Source organism: Monodon monoceros, unplaced genomic scaffold, assembly GCF_005190385.1.
Source record: "Monodon monoceros isolate NGI ecotype Baffin Bay Population unplaced genomic scaffold, NGI_Narwhal_1 Super_Scaffold_20, whole genome shotgun sequence".
Taxonomy (NCBI): domain Eukaryota; kingdom Metazoa; phylum Chordata; class Mammalia; order Artiodactyla; family Monodontidae; genus Monodon; species Monodon monoceros.
The window spans coordinates 2,778,147-2,794,731 of record NW_021703777.1 but is presented as its reverse complement, the minus strand read 5'-3'; the positions used below and the strand labels follow the sequence as shown (position 1 = coordinate 2,794,731).

General features: G+C 52.0%; 1 protein-coding gene across 5 annotated transcripts in view; it reads right to left on the bottom strand.

The window, feature by feature from the left end:
- Nucleotides 1-16,585, bottom strand: part of FNIP2 (folliculin interacting protein 2) — a 111,630-nt gene that overhangs the window by 10,225 nt on the left and 84,820 nt on the right. For all 5 annotated transcript variants that reach the window (XM_029235681.1, XM_029235680.1, XM_029235678.1 and 2 more), the window contains 2 exons: nucleotides 14,194-15,301; nucleotides 13,233-13,389 (listed from right to left, as the gene is read on the bottom strand). In XM_029235681.1, coding sequence (XP_029091514.1) covers nucleotides 13,233-13,389; nucleotides 14,194-15,301 — 1,265 coding nt within the window. The remainder of the gene's footprint in view (nucleotides 1-13,232; nucleotides 13,390-14,193; nucleotides 15,302-16,585) is intronic.

Below are 16,585 nucleotides of genomic sequence, written 5' to 3'. Positions count from 1 at the left end.
CACGCGTGCAAATCAAGGGCACAACAGACTTCCCTCCAGCCCCAAACTAGGAGAGAGGAGGGGGTGGGCAGGTACGCAGTGAGCCGGAGACAGACGCAACGCGCCTCGAAGCCGGCGTCCGCGAGCACACCTTTCTGAGCCTCAGTCACTGAAGGCACAGCGGGCGTGGCCTCCTCCTGTCACGCGGTTCCTTCCGCTGCCCTGTGGTGGCCCTTCGCTGCTTTGGCTGCTGGGCCAAAGTTCCTCGCGCTAGGTTCGTCCTGATTCCCCTCTGGAGAAGGACCTTTCCCGGGAAAATCCTGGAGGCCCCCCCCTCCGTCACAGGGTGGGAACAGGGCCCAAGCTGGGCCAATCAGACTCTCCCTCCCGGCCGCCTGCCTGGAGCAGGCGGCCAGGAGGCCGGGAGCAGCTGAGGTCACCGCACTCCTGCTTGACAAAAGCCGCCACGAATACCCACAGCGATTCTTGGTTCCTGCACTTCCACAGGTGCCTTGTTTCCTGCCGGCCCCAACCCTAGTTCTTCGGTCTCCTGACCATTTCTAAGAATCCCTAACATCCCTCCAGTGAAGTCCCTTCCGGCTAAATTAACAAGAGTCGGTTTCTGCTGCTTGCAGCAAAGAACCCACACAGATACACGACCTTGTCTCGGGTGACCGAGACCCGAGATTTTTGAGACTTAACACTAGTAGTGGGAAGGCCGATGATAGAAACCCAGATGTTTGCTGTCACGCTGTACTTTCACCAGGCGATCTGGCTCCCTCCTTGGGGGCTTTTCCACTCAGTCTTTGTGTTCTTTGTCACAGATGGGGAAGTGACTGAATGAGAACTTTGGTGAGACCAACATTTTTTTCCTCAACTATATCCAGGATGGAAACTTTCACGTTTTAGAATATTTTTCCCATTGAAAAGAAGAGCAAATCAGGCAAAGTCTAGTGGCCCAACATTTATTTAAGCACAGGTTAAGCGTGAGAAAGAATATGGCAAAGCAGATTCCTGAATGAATGAAGCCCAGTTTCCCAAGGATGGCTCTCATTCTTTAAGACTTGCTACCAAACAGTCGAAATGCACACACACACAATGACCTTAAATTCCCACTCTCACCCACAGGTTTTTATGACCCCTCAGTCCTACGCTTCTCGCACACTCTCCAAAGTAGAAAGTAACGACCGGGCTGCAATGACTTCCCTTTACAAGTTCCTGCAAGTCCTTGCTCAATCCGTATGTCATAAATTCACAGCAAGAGGACGATGACTTGCCATCGGTGTACCTGGTCCTTATGAGCAAAGGAAGCGGAAATTTGGAAATTTAAAAGATTTGTATTTTGAGCTCAAGTTCCTTCAATGCTTTGCATTTATCAGAAATTCACAGTGTGCTGGGTATAGCACACAACGGATCTACAGTGAGACCTTTTCTTCAAGGGACTTACGTTCCGAAAGTATATATATAATCATTAAATACCAGAGGCCAACGTACGTACGGTGAGTGGAATGCATGCCAATCCCCTTTCACCTGGATTTCACTCACCTCCCTCTAGCAAGGTGTGGTAAAAGGACCCAAGCCAGGCCAGTCAGATGCTCCTCCCCTGAGATTTCCCTGTGAGCAGGGGGCCAGGAGGCTGAGAAGGGCTGGGGTAAAAATCTAGCTTTCGTTGGATTAATTGTCTGCAGTAGATAATTTGGGCCCTAGTTTCCAACTCAGCACAATTTCCTAAATGATTTCCCCAGCATCGTGACAGGGAAGGGAGCAGTGTGTGGACCCGAGGAAAGCACACAGACAGCAGCTTATGGGGCCCCATAACCACACACAGAGCTCCGCCTTCGGAAGTGAGCCACTGGCACGAGGGCAGCGAGGCTCACTGGGGAAGCGATGCATGGAAGGCTGCCCAGGTCCCAGTGAGCCCAGGAGGCTGCAGACCCAGGGGTAGTAACAGCAGAGGAGGGACAGAGGGGTTGGCTCAGGTATCTTACGAGGAAGAACGAAATGGGTCAGAGAACTGTGAAAGAAAGGAAGTGAGCTAAGCCATTTTTAAATCACTAGTGGAAACCTGAGCACAGACCTAGCACACAGGAAGGCTAGGTCTGAAGGTTGGGACAAACGGACAGGGGGTCGAGAGCCCATCTCCTGAAGGAGGGGCTGACTCTTCTCTCCCTGGACTCTCAGCTAGCTCCTAGCCCAGGACCGGGCCCTCGAGAAAGGGGACAAACTTAAGATGGACCAGGTCAAGCACAGCGGTGACAGGGCAGGGAAGCACGTGCAGCCCGAACACAGCATGGTGCCCCCACGTGTGCAGGCTCCAGGGACACAGAGAACCACGGAGAGCTGTCAGCGGAGCACCTTAAAAAGGAATTACACAGGGCACGATACTCAGTATCCTGTGACAAACCACAATGGACGAGAGTATGAAAAAGAATATATGTGTGCAGCTGAGTCACTGTGCTGCACAGAAGAAATTAACAACACTGTAAATCAACTCTGCTTCAATGAGATTAAAGAAAAAAGGATTACACGTCCTCGGACTCCTAAATATCTAACAAGTAATTACCTGAACACACCCCAATTGCCTCTAAGCACACCATCTAGTAGTTACTTATTTCCTGAAGAATAAACACTTTTAAAAGGAAAATGGAAATAGAGGGAAATGTAAACAGTCAAGAAAAAGAAATGAATCCTGGAGAGAGATAAAATATGTCTATAACTTAGATTAAGTTATAATCTAAGGGGCACCAGGGTGACTGCCTGCCCAGCTCTGATGTGGTTTAAACTTCTCTAAGGTCAGAGAACTGAAGCTTAAGTCCTGGTGATTATGGAGATTTCTGATACATATCTTCCCAAAAGAAACACAAGCCCACGAAAGACAGGGCGGTTTAACCGTATCATGGTGTGGCGGATTAGTCAATGTCTAAGCTTTTAGAATTTAAAGAACTCCATGATCCAGAAGACCATGCCTGGATTATCAAAGGAACACTCACCCACACACGCCCTCCGCCCTGCCTGGTATTCAATGGAAAATTCCTCTTAGAGAAGGCTCTACTTTTTAAAATAGATTTATTTATTTTATTTTATTTTTACTTTTGGCTGCATTGGGTCTTCGTTGCTGCACGTGGGCTTTCTCTAGTTGTGGCGAGCGGGGGCTACTCTTTGTTGCGGTGCGCGGGCTTCTCACTGCGGTGGCTTCTCTTGTTGCGAAGCACGGGCTCTAGGCGCGCGGGCTTCAGTAGTTGTGGCTTGCGGGCTCAGCAGTTGTGGCTCGCGGGCTCTAGAGCGCAGGCTCAGCGGCCATGGCACACGGGCTTAGTTGCTCCGCGGCATGTGGGATCTTCCCGGACCAGGGCTCGAACCCGTGTCCCCTCCATTGGCAGGCGGATTCTTAACCACTGGGCCACCAGGGAAGTCCAAAGGCTCTTTAAGGCATATAGAGAACCACAATAAACAAAGGAAACACTGAATTATATGATGCTGCTTCTTACTACTTTTCCTTATGAGCCGTATCTTAACTGTAGAAGTAATTGACAGTGAAATCTGTCAGGCGGGTCTCTTAAGTTCATGATTTTATCAACTTCACATACACACCAGGGTACACACAAATACACTTCACGTACACACAAATACAGACACTTATCAGCAACAACATACGTGGCGCAGTGCTTTTGAGAAATTAGGTACTTTACCAAATGCTGTAAAACGTTAAGACTGAATGATTCAAACACCTACTAGAAGCCCAGTCCCTCCAGCTCCATCCTTAGAGCTTGGATCTGATATTTCACCAAGGAGCCAAGGCTCCGAAGTTGGGCACGATTGGGCTTAACTGTCACCTCCATCACTTACTAGCCCTGGGGCCTCAGTGACCATTCACCTAGGCCTCAGGGTCTACGTCTGCAAAGTATGATCGTACTTGGCTGAGAGTTTCTGTGAGAAAAATGAGCGTGGAACACGAAGTGCCGCGCCCACCGCTTGTCGGGAGCCTTCTGCTGCTTCCCTACACCACCACCTCCATGTAACCACGTCCCCCAAACCCTCGCCGCACCACTTCCCTCACCAACCCAGAACCCTACTCCAGCACAGACACCCCAACGCTCAGGCTCAGACTTGTCTCTTGCCATCCTGGAAGCTCCCGTCTGGGCCCACCGTCACGTGCACACGCTCCCCTCCAGGGCGCCCTCAGAAGAACTCCCTGCTCTGGGCAGGGAGGTCGCCCACCTGTTACTCGGGCTGTGCCCAGAATGTCTTCCGGGCTGCCTGCTAAGTCTTCCAGTTCTTCAGTGACCCAGCCTGGGTCCTCACGCCCCTGCACCCCTCAACAGGACTCCCCGCGTCCACTCTCTGGCATTGAATCACATGGTCTTAACTTGCTCTGGATTTCACATCTGTTTGTCTACTCAGTGATTTCATAAGTAACTCAAGGAGAGAAATCACATTTTTCTTCCACAGCCTCGGAAATGAGCAAAACAAAAGGCAAGGCATGTGCTAAATATCTAACGCATGCCGGCTCTGTTGAACAATTCTCTATTTCTTTATTTTTAGATTCAATCCAGTTCCTATTAAGTCATCCACACAACTATCAACATACTTCTTTTCCACGTATTGCACTTAAATGACTAACATTTCACATGGTTACCTTTTTCCTTTTTAAAAATTTTTATTGAAATACAGTTGATTTACAATGTTGCACTAGTTTCAGGTATACAGTAAATTGACCCATTTATACATATACATATATAAATATATATATATTTTTACATTTTCTCCCATTATAGGTTATTACAAGATCTTGAATATAGTTCCCTGTGCTATACAGTAGGTCCTTGTTGCCTACCTATCTTATATACGGTAGTGTGTATATTTTAATCCCAAACTCCTAATTTATCCCTCTCCCCTCCCCTTTGGTTACCATAAGTTTGTTCTCTATGTCTGTGAGTCTACTTCTATTTTGTAAATAAGTTCATCTGTATCATTTTTTAGATTCCACATATATGATGTCACATGGTATTTGTCTTCTTCTCTCTGACTTACTTCACTTTGCATGAGAATCTCTAGGTCCGTCCACGTTGCTGCAAATGGCACTAAGCCGTTCCTTTTTATGGCTGAGTAATATTCCACTGTATACATGTACCACATCTTCTTTGTCCATTCCTTTGTCGATGGACATTTAGGTTGCCCCATGTCTTGCCTATTGTAAATGGTGCTGCAGTGAACATTGGGGTGTATGTATCTTTTCAAATTATGTTTTTCTCCAGATATATTCCCAGGAGTGGGATTGCTGGATCATATGGTAGTTCTATTTCTAGTTTTTTAAGGAACCTCCATACTGTTCTCCATAGTGGCTGCATCAATTTACATTCCCACCACCAGTGTAGGAGGGTTCCCTTTTCTCCACACCCTCTCCAGCGTTTATTATTTGTAGACTTTTTGATGATGACCATTCTGGCCAGTGTGAGGTGATACCTCATTGTAGTTTTGATTTGCATTTCTCTAGTAATTAGTGATGTTGAGCATCTTTTCATGTGCTTCTTGGCCATCTGTATGTCTTCTTTGGAGAGATGTCTATTTAAGTCTTCTGCCCATTTTCTGACTGGGTGGTGGTTACCTATTTCTAACTCAGGAGTAGGAAAGTACCAGCTCCCACATGTGCTTCCTTCAACTACTGATGGGTTCATCAAACCTTTCTTGCCGTGAGTACACAGGATGCAGTCCTGCTCTACAGAAAGGAACGTGAGGACAAGAAGTACGAGAGCTCATGAAGTATCTTGGCACGTCAGAAAGAGAATCTAGGAACTCATTCAAGTGCTTCTGACTCGTAGCTCAGTGAGCCTGCCAAGCCCTCTACTTTGAAACCCTAGGAGCTTGTCAGGGTGGAAATCCCTTGGAAGACAAGATTGCAACAACTGGGAATGACACTTGCAACATAATGACAAGAGGAAAAAACACGGTCACCTCTATTATGACTTTGCTAACAAACTTCCCATCTTTATGCTGCTGGTATTGCCCAATACATACTCTAAAAAGTCCCCTCGGGACTTCCCTGGTGGCGCAGTGGTTAAGAACCCACCTGCCAATGCAGGGGACACGGGTTTGACCCCTGGTCCAGGAAGATCCCACGTGCCAAACAGCAACGAAGCCAGTGTGCCACAACTACTGAGCCTGAGCTCTAGAGCCCACGAGCCACAACTACTGAAGCCCGCGTGCCTAGAGCCTGTGCTCCGCAACTAGAGAAGCCACTGCAGTGAGAAGCCCGCGCACCGCAACAAAGAGTAGCCCCCGCTTGCCGCAACTAGAGAAAGCCCATGCGCCCATGCGCAGCAATGAAGACCCAACGCAGCCAAAAATAAAAATAATTGAAAAAAACTAAACCGATCCTTTGTGAATCCTCAAAGATGCCAGCCCACACGTGGATCACAGGTAACAGGTGTGCAGACGGACGCTGGTACTCACAGCCAGCTCTACAATCTGCTCACCGACTACAGCAGGGCAGATTAGCAACCAGGGTGAGCCACTGGGGGCCTGTCTCACACACAAAGGGAGCAGGTGATTTATGACTCAGGTAATGGGAAGAACCTCTCTGTTTCTTTTATTTTTCTCTGAAACACTCTGAGTTATAAAACGTAAGATTCTTGGGTATTAGCTGAGTGTCAATTTGCTCATCACTTCCTAGAAGATATTTCTGTCAAGTTCTACAACTTTATTAAACTGAACTTGAGTCAGAGAGCGTGACATGACAAAACACCTTTCAAAGAAATCCCCCCCCCCGTTATGTTATAGCCCCACGACTTAACGATAGCAGCTCTTACATGGCTTCAAGTGAAGCCTTGGATTGGTCACAGAGAGAAAATGGACGATCAGTGCCCTGAGGGCCATAGTCTCAGCACCTGCTCTTGGTTAAACGGCATCGGACCCCGTCTTTATTCTTCTACCTCCGTAGGGGCCAACCCCCCTCCATGTCCTTGGAACCGAGGACTTAAGCAACCCGAGCCAGTCCTTAGCCAGTCCACCCACTTCTGGGCGGCCGAGGGCGCCTACAGGACGCAGACACGTGTGGATGGCTGGCCAGTTTTTATTAAAAACCTTCAGTCTCACATCCGCGCAGAGAACAGGAACCTGATTACCACTCGCCGTTCTCCAACACTTCCTCCAGCCTACAAAGTCATCCAGGATACTAAACACTAAATGCTCAGCATGCAGGCTCTCCTGACAGCAGTTACAGAGACAGACAGACAGACAGAAGCTCCCGTGGCAGCAGAGCCGGCTCCGCCTGTGGTTAGTCTGTAGCCCCTGGGGAAGCCCGGCCCCCTCGCCCTCTCTCCACTCATCCCCACTGTAGACGTCACCTCCTCCAGGAAGCCCCCAGGCTGTCCTGTGCCTCCCTGCCCCCCACCCCCACCCCGCTGTGGGCTCTGCTTTCACTGCTTATGTCTTTAATCACCTGTTGGAGTTCAACCTCCTGAAGGACAGGGGCCATGCCTCCTCTCTGGCTGTTGACAAGGGTCCTTTGTCTTTGATGTCCTGCCGCTCAGCGAGGGTTTGTTTATATCTACCCTACTTGGGAGTCAGTGGGCTCACTTCATCTGAAAGATCGCAGCCGTTCTTCCTTCAAAGGCTGTTTCTCTTTCCCGCCTTCTGTGTGCGCGACAGAGCCTTCTCACTCAAGCCTCCAGGTCTCTTACTTGCTCTTCCACATTTTTTCACGCGCCTCTGTCTCTGAGCTACAGTCAAAGCGGTAGTTCTGCATCTAGTCACTCTTTCACAAACGCTAATCCTCTCTGGCTGTATTTAATCTGCTCTGCTCTTTAACCTTCCCCCGAGTTTTAATTTCCATGACTGCATTTTTCCATTTTAGCATCTCTCTTCGGCTCTTTTACAAATCTAAATAGTCGTGTGTCATAACAGACGGTCTTTTTAAAGATTCCAATTCCTTCTTTTATCACTGTAACCATCTTAAACATACCTACTCAACAGTTACTCTGGACTGCTGGAGGAGGGCTAACGCCCCTGGCTGTACTGGTCACTCTCCCTCACCCTGACCATGAGCCCATCGTGTTGGAGTTGTTTTGTTTCATGTGCTATATGTGTCTCTCGGAAACAGGCTCCATGTCGGTCTCTAAAGGCTTCCGAGTTGTGATAAGGTAGAGAAGGAGAGCGAATCGATCATTCTGGACCACGGGCACTGTTGAGGGGTCCTGGGAGGTGAGGACGTCAGGACCTGGGGCAGCGGGAGCGGGGAGGGTCCGGCGGGGGGGCAGGATCCAGAGGAAACCCCTGACCTTCTGTGTGTCTGTGCCTGCGGACTTGTGGACACAGGGCGCAGCCTCGGGGACGCCTTAAATGTCAGGACGGTCACATGCTGAGGAAAGAAAGAGTTTGAAGTCGAGGAGCGGTGCTCAAGGTCAAAAAGGGTCATCAGAACAGTTATGGGAGGATGTGCATGACGCCAAAATACAACGTAAGAAGGCTGGTACATAGATTTTTCTGCAGAGAATGGCACAGATGTCCAAATACTTTGCATGTAATGAAAAAAATTGGGGAAAACATAAAATTAGCCATGCGCCCGATATTTACAAGATGCAAGAGAAATGATGCCTTTGAGACGTATAATAAGCATTTTATTCTCCTTTAGGTAAAGAAAAAGAACACAAAGGGCCCCAGGCGGCATGTCCAAACAGAGAACTCTTCCCCTTTATGTCTTAAAGGCAGACTCTCTGCCACGTCTCTCTACTTTAGAAGGAGGGTCACACTCAGGGGCACAGCTTCATCTGCAGGAACACACGCTCCTCCGCCCAGCGCAGGGGGACCGTGCAGCATCCCTGGGCACCGGGCCAGGCGCTGGACGGAGAGATGCCCGCAGGCCTGGTGGAAGAAAGATGCTGGAGGCATATCCAAGCACCGCGTGCAAAGGGCCTGGGGCAGGTTCAGAGAAAGGGCAACGTTGGAACGGGGCCTGCAAAAGGCACTGGGGCTGCTTCAACAGCGCCTGAGGCAGAGGGAGCAACGCACATGGCAAGGAGGTGAGAGAGAGGGCGGGCCGTTACAGGCTGGCACACGGTGTGACCGAGCCGCACGGGAGAGCAGGGCTGCATGTGTGCGTATGTATCTGAAACACATACAGGGGGCAGTTCCAGCCAAGGAGCCTAGATTTCACTCTATAAAGAAACAGGCCCCTATGAGAGCAGAAGAGTGACCGACAGAAGCCACGTTTGAGAAGGAGCCCTCCGTGGCCACGTGCAAGGCTGGAAGGTGGAGGGCAGCTTAGGAGGAGAGGGGTCACCAAGATCTCAGACCGGGGTCGGCGATACCCAGAGATTGGTAGTTTTTTCAGGTATTTTTAAAACCCCCATCTGCGGTAAGAAACGCGTTTTAACGGCGTAACCCAGGGATACAGGTGCATCCATATGTACAGCCCCCAAGAGCCAGACGGTGCTGAAGGCCCGCGCCCTGCTGTGCACGCCACCCCGCGCCGGGACGTGTTCCGTCTCGCCAGCAGGTCTGCCCCACAGCGCTACGGACCTAAGGCTGCTACTGACTCCGGCCACCCCAGCGCTGCCCGCGGTGCTAAAGTGATGCCCTTCGGTCGCTGTGACTCGCTGTCCTTGCATCGGCTCCCTGGCTGACTGTGCTGCACGGGCAATCAGGTGCTCATGGCACGCGTCCCAGCCAAGCCGTCAGCAAAGCTGCTCCGCTGCGCTGCTGATTTCTGCGTATTTCTGCAGTCTGTTGCTACTCTTAAAAAGAAACGAAAGAGGCTGCCATATCCAACCGATACCTCGTTTCATAGAGTATTCTGAAGACGCCCAAAGCCCTGGAACACAGTTTTTGTTAAAAGAAACACTAATACATGATGTTAATTTTGGTCTCGATGACCCGACCCTACAGAGCTGGAGCGGCCTGGCCGCTCCTCGTGAAGCCACCAGGGGAGGGAAAGCAGCCGCCGTTAGCGTTGAATGAATGGGTCCCACTTCTGTTCCACCACCCCCAGCAGGAGCATCTTGGGAAACTCATTTACAAAGTGCGTGCACGGGTGTCATTGTAACAGCTACCGTCTGTCGGGCGTTCAGTAATGTGCTGGACGCTGTGTTCAACACTGGATGTGCATCATCTCACGGACGTCAGGCAGACCTCTAACTGCCGTCATTTTCTAGAAAATGAAACTGACGCTTAGACGATTAAAGAGTCCTGCGCAAGGCCACGAAGCCACAAGGGGTGAACCATGGGTCAATCTCAGGTTTGCCTGCCTTTAGAAGCCAAACTCTTAACTGCTGGGTTACGTTTTATCTGTTCCTCTAAATACATTTTTCTGAGGCTTAGCGAAGCCAATGGATTTACCTGACGACCAGCGAACAAGCGGTAACACCAAAGCATCAGTGTCAAGTCGGTCTCCTCCACCACCTCCACTGCCCCGTAACTTACTACCTGCCCCAGCCCCCGTCAGCAGTACCCACAGGCGGACAAGACACATGAGAAAAAAAGAAGAGAGAAAAAGCTCCTTGAGAGTCACAGGTGCAGAGTGAAGCTGGCTCTCTCACCCCCCTCTCCTACCTCACCATTTAAAGCCAAAAGGAAAACAGAAGAAAGAATTCGCGTTTAGATGCGGCAGGAAAAGAATGAAACTAAATATGACTTCAGCCTAATTGAAGGCAGCTGTATAATCTCTATGTTAGAAGGCAAAGAAACAGTTCCAGTGACGGAACAGAGGTAGTATGTGGATTAAACAAGAACACGTGTTTAAATATTTAAAGACCATCAGAATCTTACCACGTGGAAGCCAGTAATAAAAATCAAAATGAGTGAAATAAAGTTGATACAGCTTTCTTTCATAAGAAACTAGGATAAGGAAATGCACAAAAAGAAATTCTTAGTATTGGAAGCTCCAGATGTGATGCCTCAGTGAGAGAAGAATCTCCGCAAGCTGGTCCACCAAGGCTGCAAAAGTACGCATTTACGTAAGACAGATTTTACAATCCAATCGTGCACAGGCCTAGAGAACAGATCAATAATGTAAATCAACTGCTTTTAAACAGTTACTAAAAATCCTTCTCTAAAAACAATTATGAATCTCAAAGCTGGATGAAGTCTGGCGTGAACACTAGAAATTATTAACGTCTGAAAAACAGGTTTTCGAAAGCAAATTACAGTAAAGCAATGTATCCCGAGCCCCTCTTCCTCAGCAAGCTGTTATTTCAGCCCTGACTCTGCTCATGTACTTGTTCTTGGGCCTTTGAGTCTTCCTCTGATAACAACTCAAGAATTTAAATAACTACTAGGCTTTAGGGGCAGTAAATTCAATATAACGCACCCCTCCCAAACCTCCTAATTTACTTTTCCACAAATATTCGTCAACGGCAATTTTTATTTAAACTCTGCCACAGAGCAGAGCCCCAGTCTGAAAAGCAGTTTAAATGGAACGCTTACTTCAAAAGCCAAATCCATTAAGATGAACGTGCCAAAGTGACATGAGAACTCCGCTAATGCTAACCGGACGCATCCTGAGTGCAGTACACTTCTGAACATAGTTTATGCCCCTTCACAGTTTCCTCTTAACACCCAAGCCGGCTGCACGGGGCGTGTTCCCACAATCTGACACAATACAGGTTTTTATGGTCAGCAACTTTGCATCTCTCAGGCTGACTGCACAGTCTACAGAGGTGAGAACAGCTGCAGTGTGAAAACACTACTTCTGCAAGGAAGAGAAAATGAGAGATGACAAGTCTTTAAGAGTTACAAACAGAGGAAACATGATTTTGTTTTCTTAAATATAAGAATTATAGAGCTAGATGGTCACCATGGAAACCTAATACACAAACCTCTGAACTTGTCAGCCTATGGAAGATATAAAAAGTGTCGTGTATGGTTTTGCAAATAAGGGCAAGACGGGCTATCAGTCGATAGATGCGTGTCCACGGTGGGGCGGGCGCTAAACATGCACTAAACATATGCACGGCTCTAGAACCACTGAGCCTCCACGCGTGGCTCAGCCGACCCCGAAAGAGCGTCGTCGAAGGAGGGCATCTCCCTTCTCCGAGGTCACCGACGTACGGGCCTCTGAGGTGACAGGCAAGGACACAGTGCTCTTGACGACTATGAAGATAGAATATTAATGGCACTGCTTCCTTCCAGGGCCAGCCTGGGGAGGGTGGTGGCCAAGCACAAAGCAGGGCGAGTCAGGATCGCGGTACCAACGCCCACACTGGGCGGGCCCCCAGCCTCAGGCCGCCCTCTCCCCATCTCCCTCCCTCCCCGTTCAGGGGGGTGAGCGCATCTGCTTCACCACCGGGCTTTTCTTCCCATTTCACAGCAACACCTCCAGCCTGCCTGGCCTGTGCCTGATGGGCGTTTGGTCTTCACAGAGGAGAAGCTCAAGGTCAAAGGCAGCACGCACTGCCGTCTGTCCACCTCTCCAAAAGGATTTGCTGGGCGAGGAGGAAGGTAGCTAGCCAAGTTCCAATTTTCCTAATGCGCTGAGAACTTTCCCTATTGCCCAAGATACAGTATGTTTCCAATGCAAAACAGCTATTTTTGCACATCTGTCCAAGAGCAGCTCAACTGAAAACACGCCTGTCAGATCGACAGCACTTCCATCGCCGCTCAGTCCCTGTCGCGCTGCAGAGAGCGGAGAAGCGTTTAGCAGCAGCCACAAGGAAATCTTGCAGGGAGACTTGTTAATCCCTACACAGTCATTCTCATGCAGCCATCAAAGCGAACTTAATGACACATCAGTTAAATAAATTACTTTTAGGATCTTGCAAGGAGCGGCTAAGAGGCAAACCATATGTGACATCCTTTCGGCCCTCCCCATGAAGGCACACAATTGTCACCATCTGTGCTGACTGCTCTGTCTGCTCCACCCACCCGCCCTTCACTCGGGTGGCTCGGGAGGTGACCTCTGTGGGCCCTGGGACCGCGTCTGCATCAGCTACGACCTTGCTCTGTGGCTTCTGGCTGGGCTCAGCCAACGGGGGGCACCAAGAGAGCTCAAACGCTGGAGGGGAGCGAGGTGAGGTCCCCGCCCCTGCCGTGCTCCTGCAGCCAGGCGGCCCCCCGCCCCGCCCCGCCGCCTCCCCCACTGCTGCCCGCCCGGTGCGCTCACAGCCTCCAGCTGTTGCTAATCCCCGGGTGGCTCACCAGCCTCGCCGGTTCCTGCAACCCTGCCCGCATCTCCAGCGACAATCCCTCGATCGCACCCGTTGCCAAGCACACCCCTGGCAGCCCCGGTCAGCAGCCCGAGGCGACCAGCTGGCATCGCTCACCTGGACCGTGTGGACCAGGTCGGCGGCCAGGCACTGCTTCAGCTTCTCACCGCTGCCGGTCCCGTGAAGCACCAGGTCTGGCACGTACGTGGGGCAGTAGCCCGCCAGGAGGGAGCGGCCGAAGCTCCTCACGTTCGGGGCGCTGCCGCTCTGAGACCTAAAATGATACCGGCCATCAGGACCCACCGCGAAAACGCGCTCCCTTCTTGCACTGCAGCTGGAACAGAGCCCCAGTGGCACAGGTGAGAAAAACAGGTTCGGGGTGGTTCGGATCACAAGTCCTCCAGGAAGTGGGTCAGTGGTGCAGGAAAAAGAAGGGAGTTGAAGGGAAAAAGGAGTTTTCCTAAAGGGGAAGAGCAGGAAAAAATGACTATTCTGGCGGCTGGCTGCGAGCCTGGGCCTGCACCTCACACAGAGCATCCTCCAGCCACCGTGTGGAGAGAAGAAAGGGGGAGTCTGAGCGTGCTGAGGGGATCCTGGCGAAGCCTGGCTTGAGGAACTCGGCACACCTGCTCAGGGTGCAGCCAGGACAGCGAAAGGCCAGCAGGCATCTCTAGTTACTGCTTCACGGACCAAACCTCAACTGACGGCGCCTCAGGAAGAGGGGCTTTTCCTGACGCATCAGGCTGCTCTGACCGGCAGGCAGGAGAGACCCGCAGGATGTCACCCACCACCTCCCAGGCTGGGTGTCTGCGGCCACAGATCTGCCGCGGGGACGACGGAAGATGACACCCCTGCTCCCCACTGCCCCCCGCGCCCCTTAGCGTCCCCCAGTGTCCCCAGAGCTGCAAAGCCGCCGCCAGCTCCCAGCTCAGAGCTGGGCTAAGGAAGGGCAGGCCGGTCTGGGGACACTAATGCTTGGAGAGAATGATCCTGCCCTGTAGCAGCCCACAGCAGCGGTGCCGGTGGGTGCCAGCTGGACACACATCATCTCCCCGGCCCGGCCCGCCGCCGGCCTTACCTGGGCAGCGGCAGCTCCACCTCCGGCGACCCTTCGGGCCGGTCATGCTCACTGTCACCGTCACTGCCGGGACCCAGGTCCGGCGAGGCCGGCGCACAGGGGTCGTCGTCACTGTCGCCGAGGGCGCTGTCCGAGCTTTCGTTCCTGGGGAGACCTCCTACCCGCCTGAAGCCGGCGTCCTCGCGCGGCACTGCGGCCGCGCACCCGCTCGGCGCAGGCCCGTCCGCGTTCTCCCCGCCCCGACCCCACGGCTTCACTGGCACGTGCGCGGGGTCGACAGGTGCGCCCCGGGCGGCAGGTGCACCGGGCGTCTCCGTAGCCTCCTTGGCGGCCCCGGTCCTGACGCCGCGGGCCCCCGCAAACGCCTCGGGGGCCCAGGAGCACCTCGGAGCCCGCCAGTCCCGGGTCTCCCGGGCCGCGTCGGGCCCAGCCGGGGGTCGGCGCGCTGGCTCTGCACACCTGCAGGCCCGCAGCCGCTCCTCCGTCGCTTTGGTGCGACTTTCAAAGTCCGAGTCCGGAGACACGGAGCTCCCGATGTGGAAGGTGACCTTCTCCCAGGGACGCCCCTCAGGGCACGGCCTGGCCGCCGAGCGGTCGGGCAGCTTCTTGGGCATCTCCCCTCCCGACCCCTCCCCGCCGGCCGGCCCCGCGCACGCACCTGCGCCGCTGGGGAGTCTCGCGGAGCCGCCGCGGGGCGCCTCCTCCGTACTCTCCTCGTCCCCACACGACGCACCCCGAGGTCTCCGGGTGCCGCGGGCCGCGGGGCTCTGCTCCGGCCCCCGGCCTCCTCGTCCGGCGAGGTGGGGACAGAGGTCTCCGGTGTCAGTGTGCGGCGGCAGAAGGGCGGGCTCGCTCCTCACCGTGACCACCACGTACTCGGACTCCTCCACCTCGCCCCTCTCCAGGGCCGTGGTGATGCTGCCCCCCGCCAGCGCCTGCTCGTCTGGCCCCCAGGCCCCGCTGCACGTCAGCTGGTTCTCCTGCAGCTCCGAGCACCGCAGGAAGTAGGTCAGCACGTACAGTATGCGCTGCACCAGGTCCTTCTGCTTCCCCAGCACCACCGTGCGGGTCAGTCGCACCGGAGAGCCGATGGCCCCGTAAAGGTCGCCTAGAGGCAAAGTGGACAGAAAGACAAGTCGTCTGGGGGAGCGTGTCAAGGGTACGTCAGCCCGAACAGGAGAGATGCAAATGACTTACTCCCAGGCCAGCATCGCTTCTTCACACGCCTGACTGAGGCACAAAGGTAATTCCTAGAAGGACCACCTTTCAGTTTTCCTCTGCAACGTAAAGTCGGCCTGCCAGGATCAGCCCTGTTCTGGGTGCTCAGGTGCAGTGCCCGTGTGTATCGGGTGCAGTGCACTGACAGTGCAGTGCTGGTGTATACTGGGGGCAGTGCGGTGCCAGTGCACAGAGGGTGCAGTGCTGTGTACACAGTCCCTCGAGGTGCTCGCTGGGCCTTTCCAGGGCAGCTCAGTGGGCTGGCTGATCCCATCTCCCCAAGGTAAGGATAAAGCCAGAGCCCTGAATATGTGACCAAACCAAATAATTTATCTTGGAAACTAGAATGGCGAGATCTTTTTGAAGAACCCCAGGACAACAGGCCCTGGGGTGAAATTGCGGGATCTCTGAACAGAAAGCGGAAGTGAGTCAATGCAAAACGCTGAATGAGATGGTCCGCTCGATACACACAGGCACCAAGAAGAATCAATGTGATTAACAAGAAGAAAATCACTTGCTCAGGAATAATGCATCTCATTTTTTTCCCATTACTTCACATGAAAATTCTACTGGAGAAAAATGTCCCATAACTTATACCCTGACACACTGATTAAAAGCCGGCTAATGAAGCATGAACACTTGGCTTAAAAGTGGAAGAAGAAAGGCAAACCTGTCAACGAACCATCAGTGCAGGTTCCTCATCGCAAGTGTCTGTCCAGTGCCTATTAAAATTATGTCATGTAATAAAACCTGACAATTACACTTGGTAAGTCGCACCTTCCATATTTTGATAATAATATTATTGACAATTACAACAAAAAGCCAACACTTCCTGACTGCGCAAGCCCAGTGCTGAGTGTTTTACATGGCCTTATCTCATTTACATATCTGTATAAGCAACCCTAAGTCAGAAAGCATTGCAGGAAAAATCAGAGTGTTGGAATAAATCAAAATGTGAAAAGATCCTAAATAAAGGAGAGGAGATGCATGGTTAGCAGCTATAAATAAGAACTCAGGAAGTCGGACTCCATCTGGCGGGAGGAGGAGAGGCATCTGTTAGATAAGACTAATCACAGTGTTAAGGTTTAAGGCTGACGGAAAAGGGGCAGCACGCATCAGAGGTGCCCCCTCTAGAGAGGGTTTCCAGGGTAAGCCTCCTGAGAACAGGCAAAGG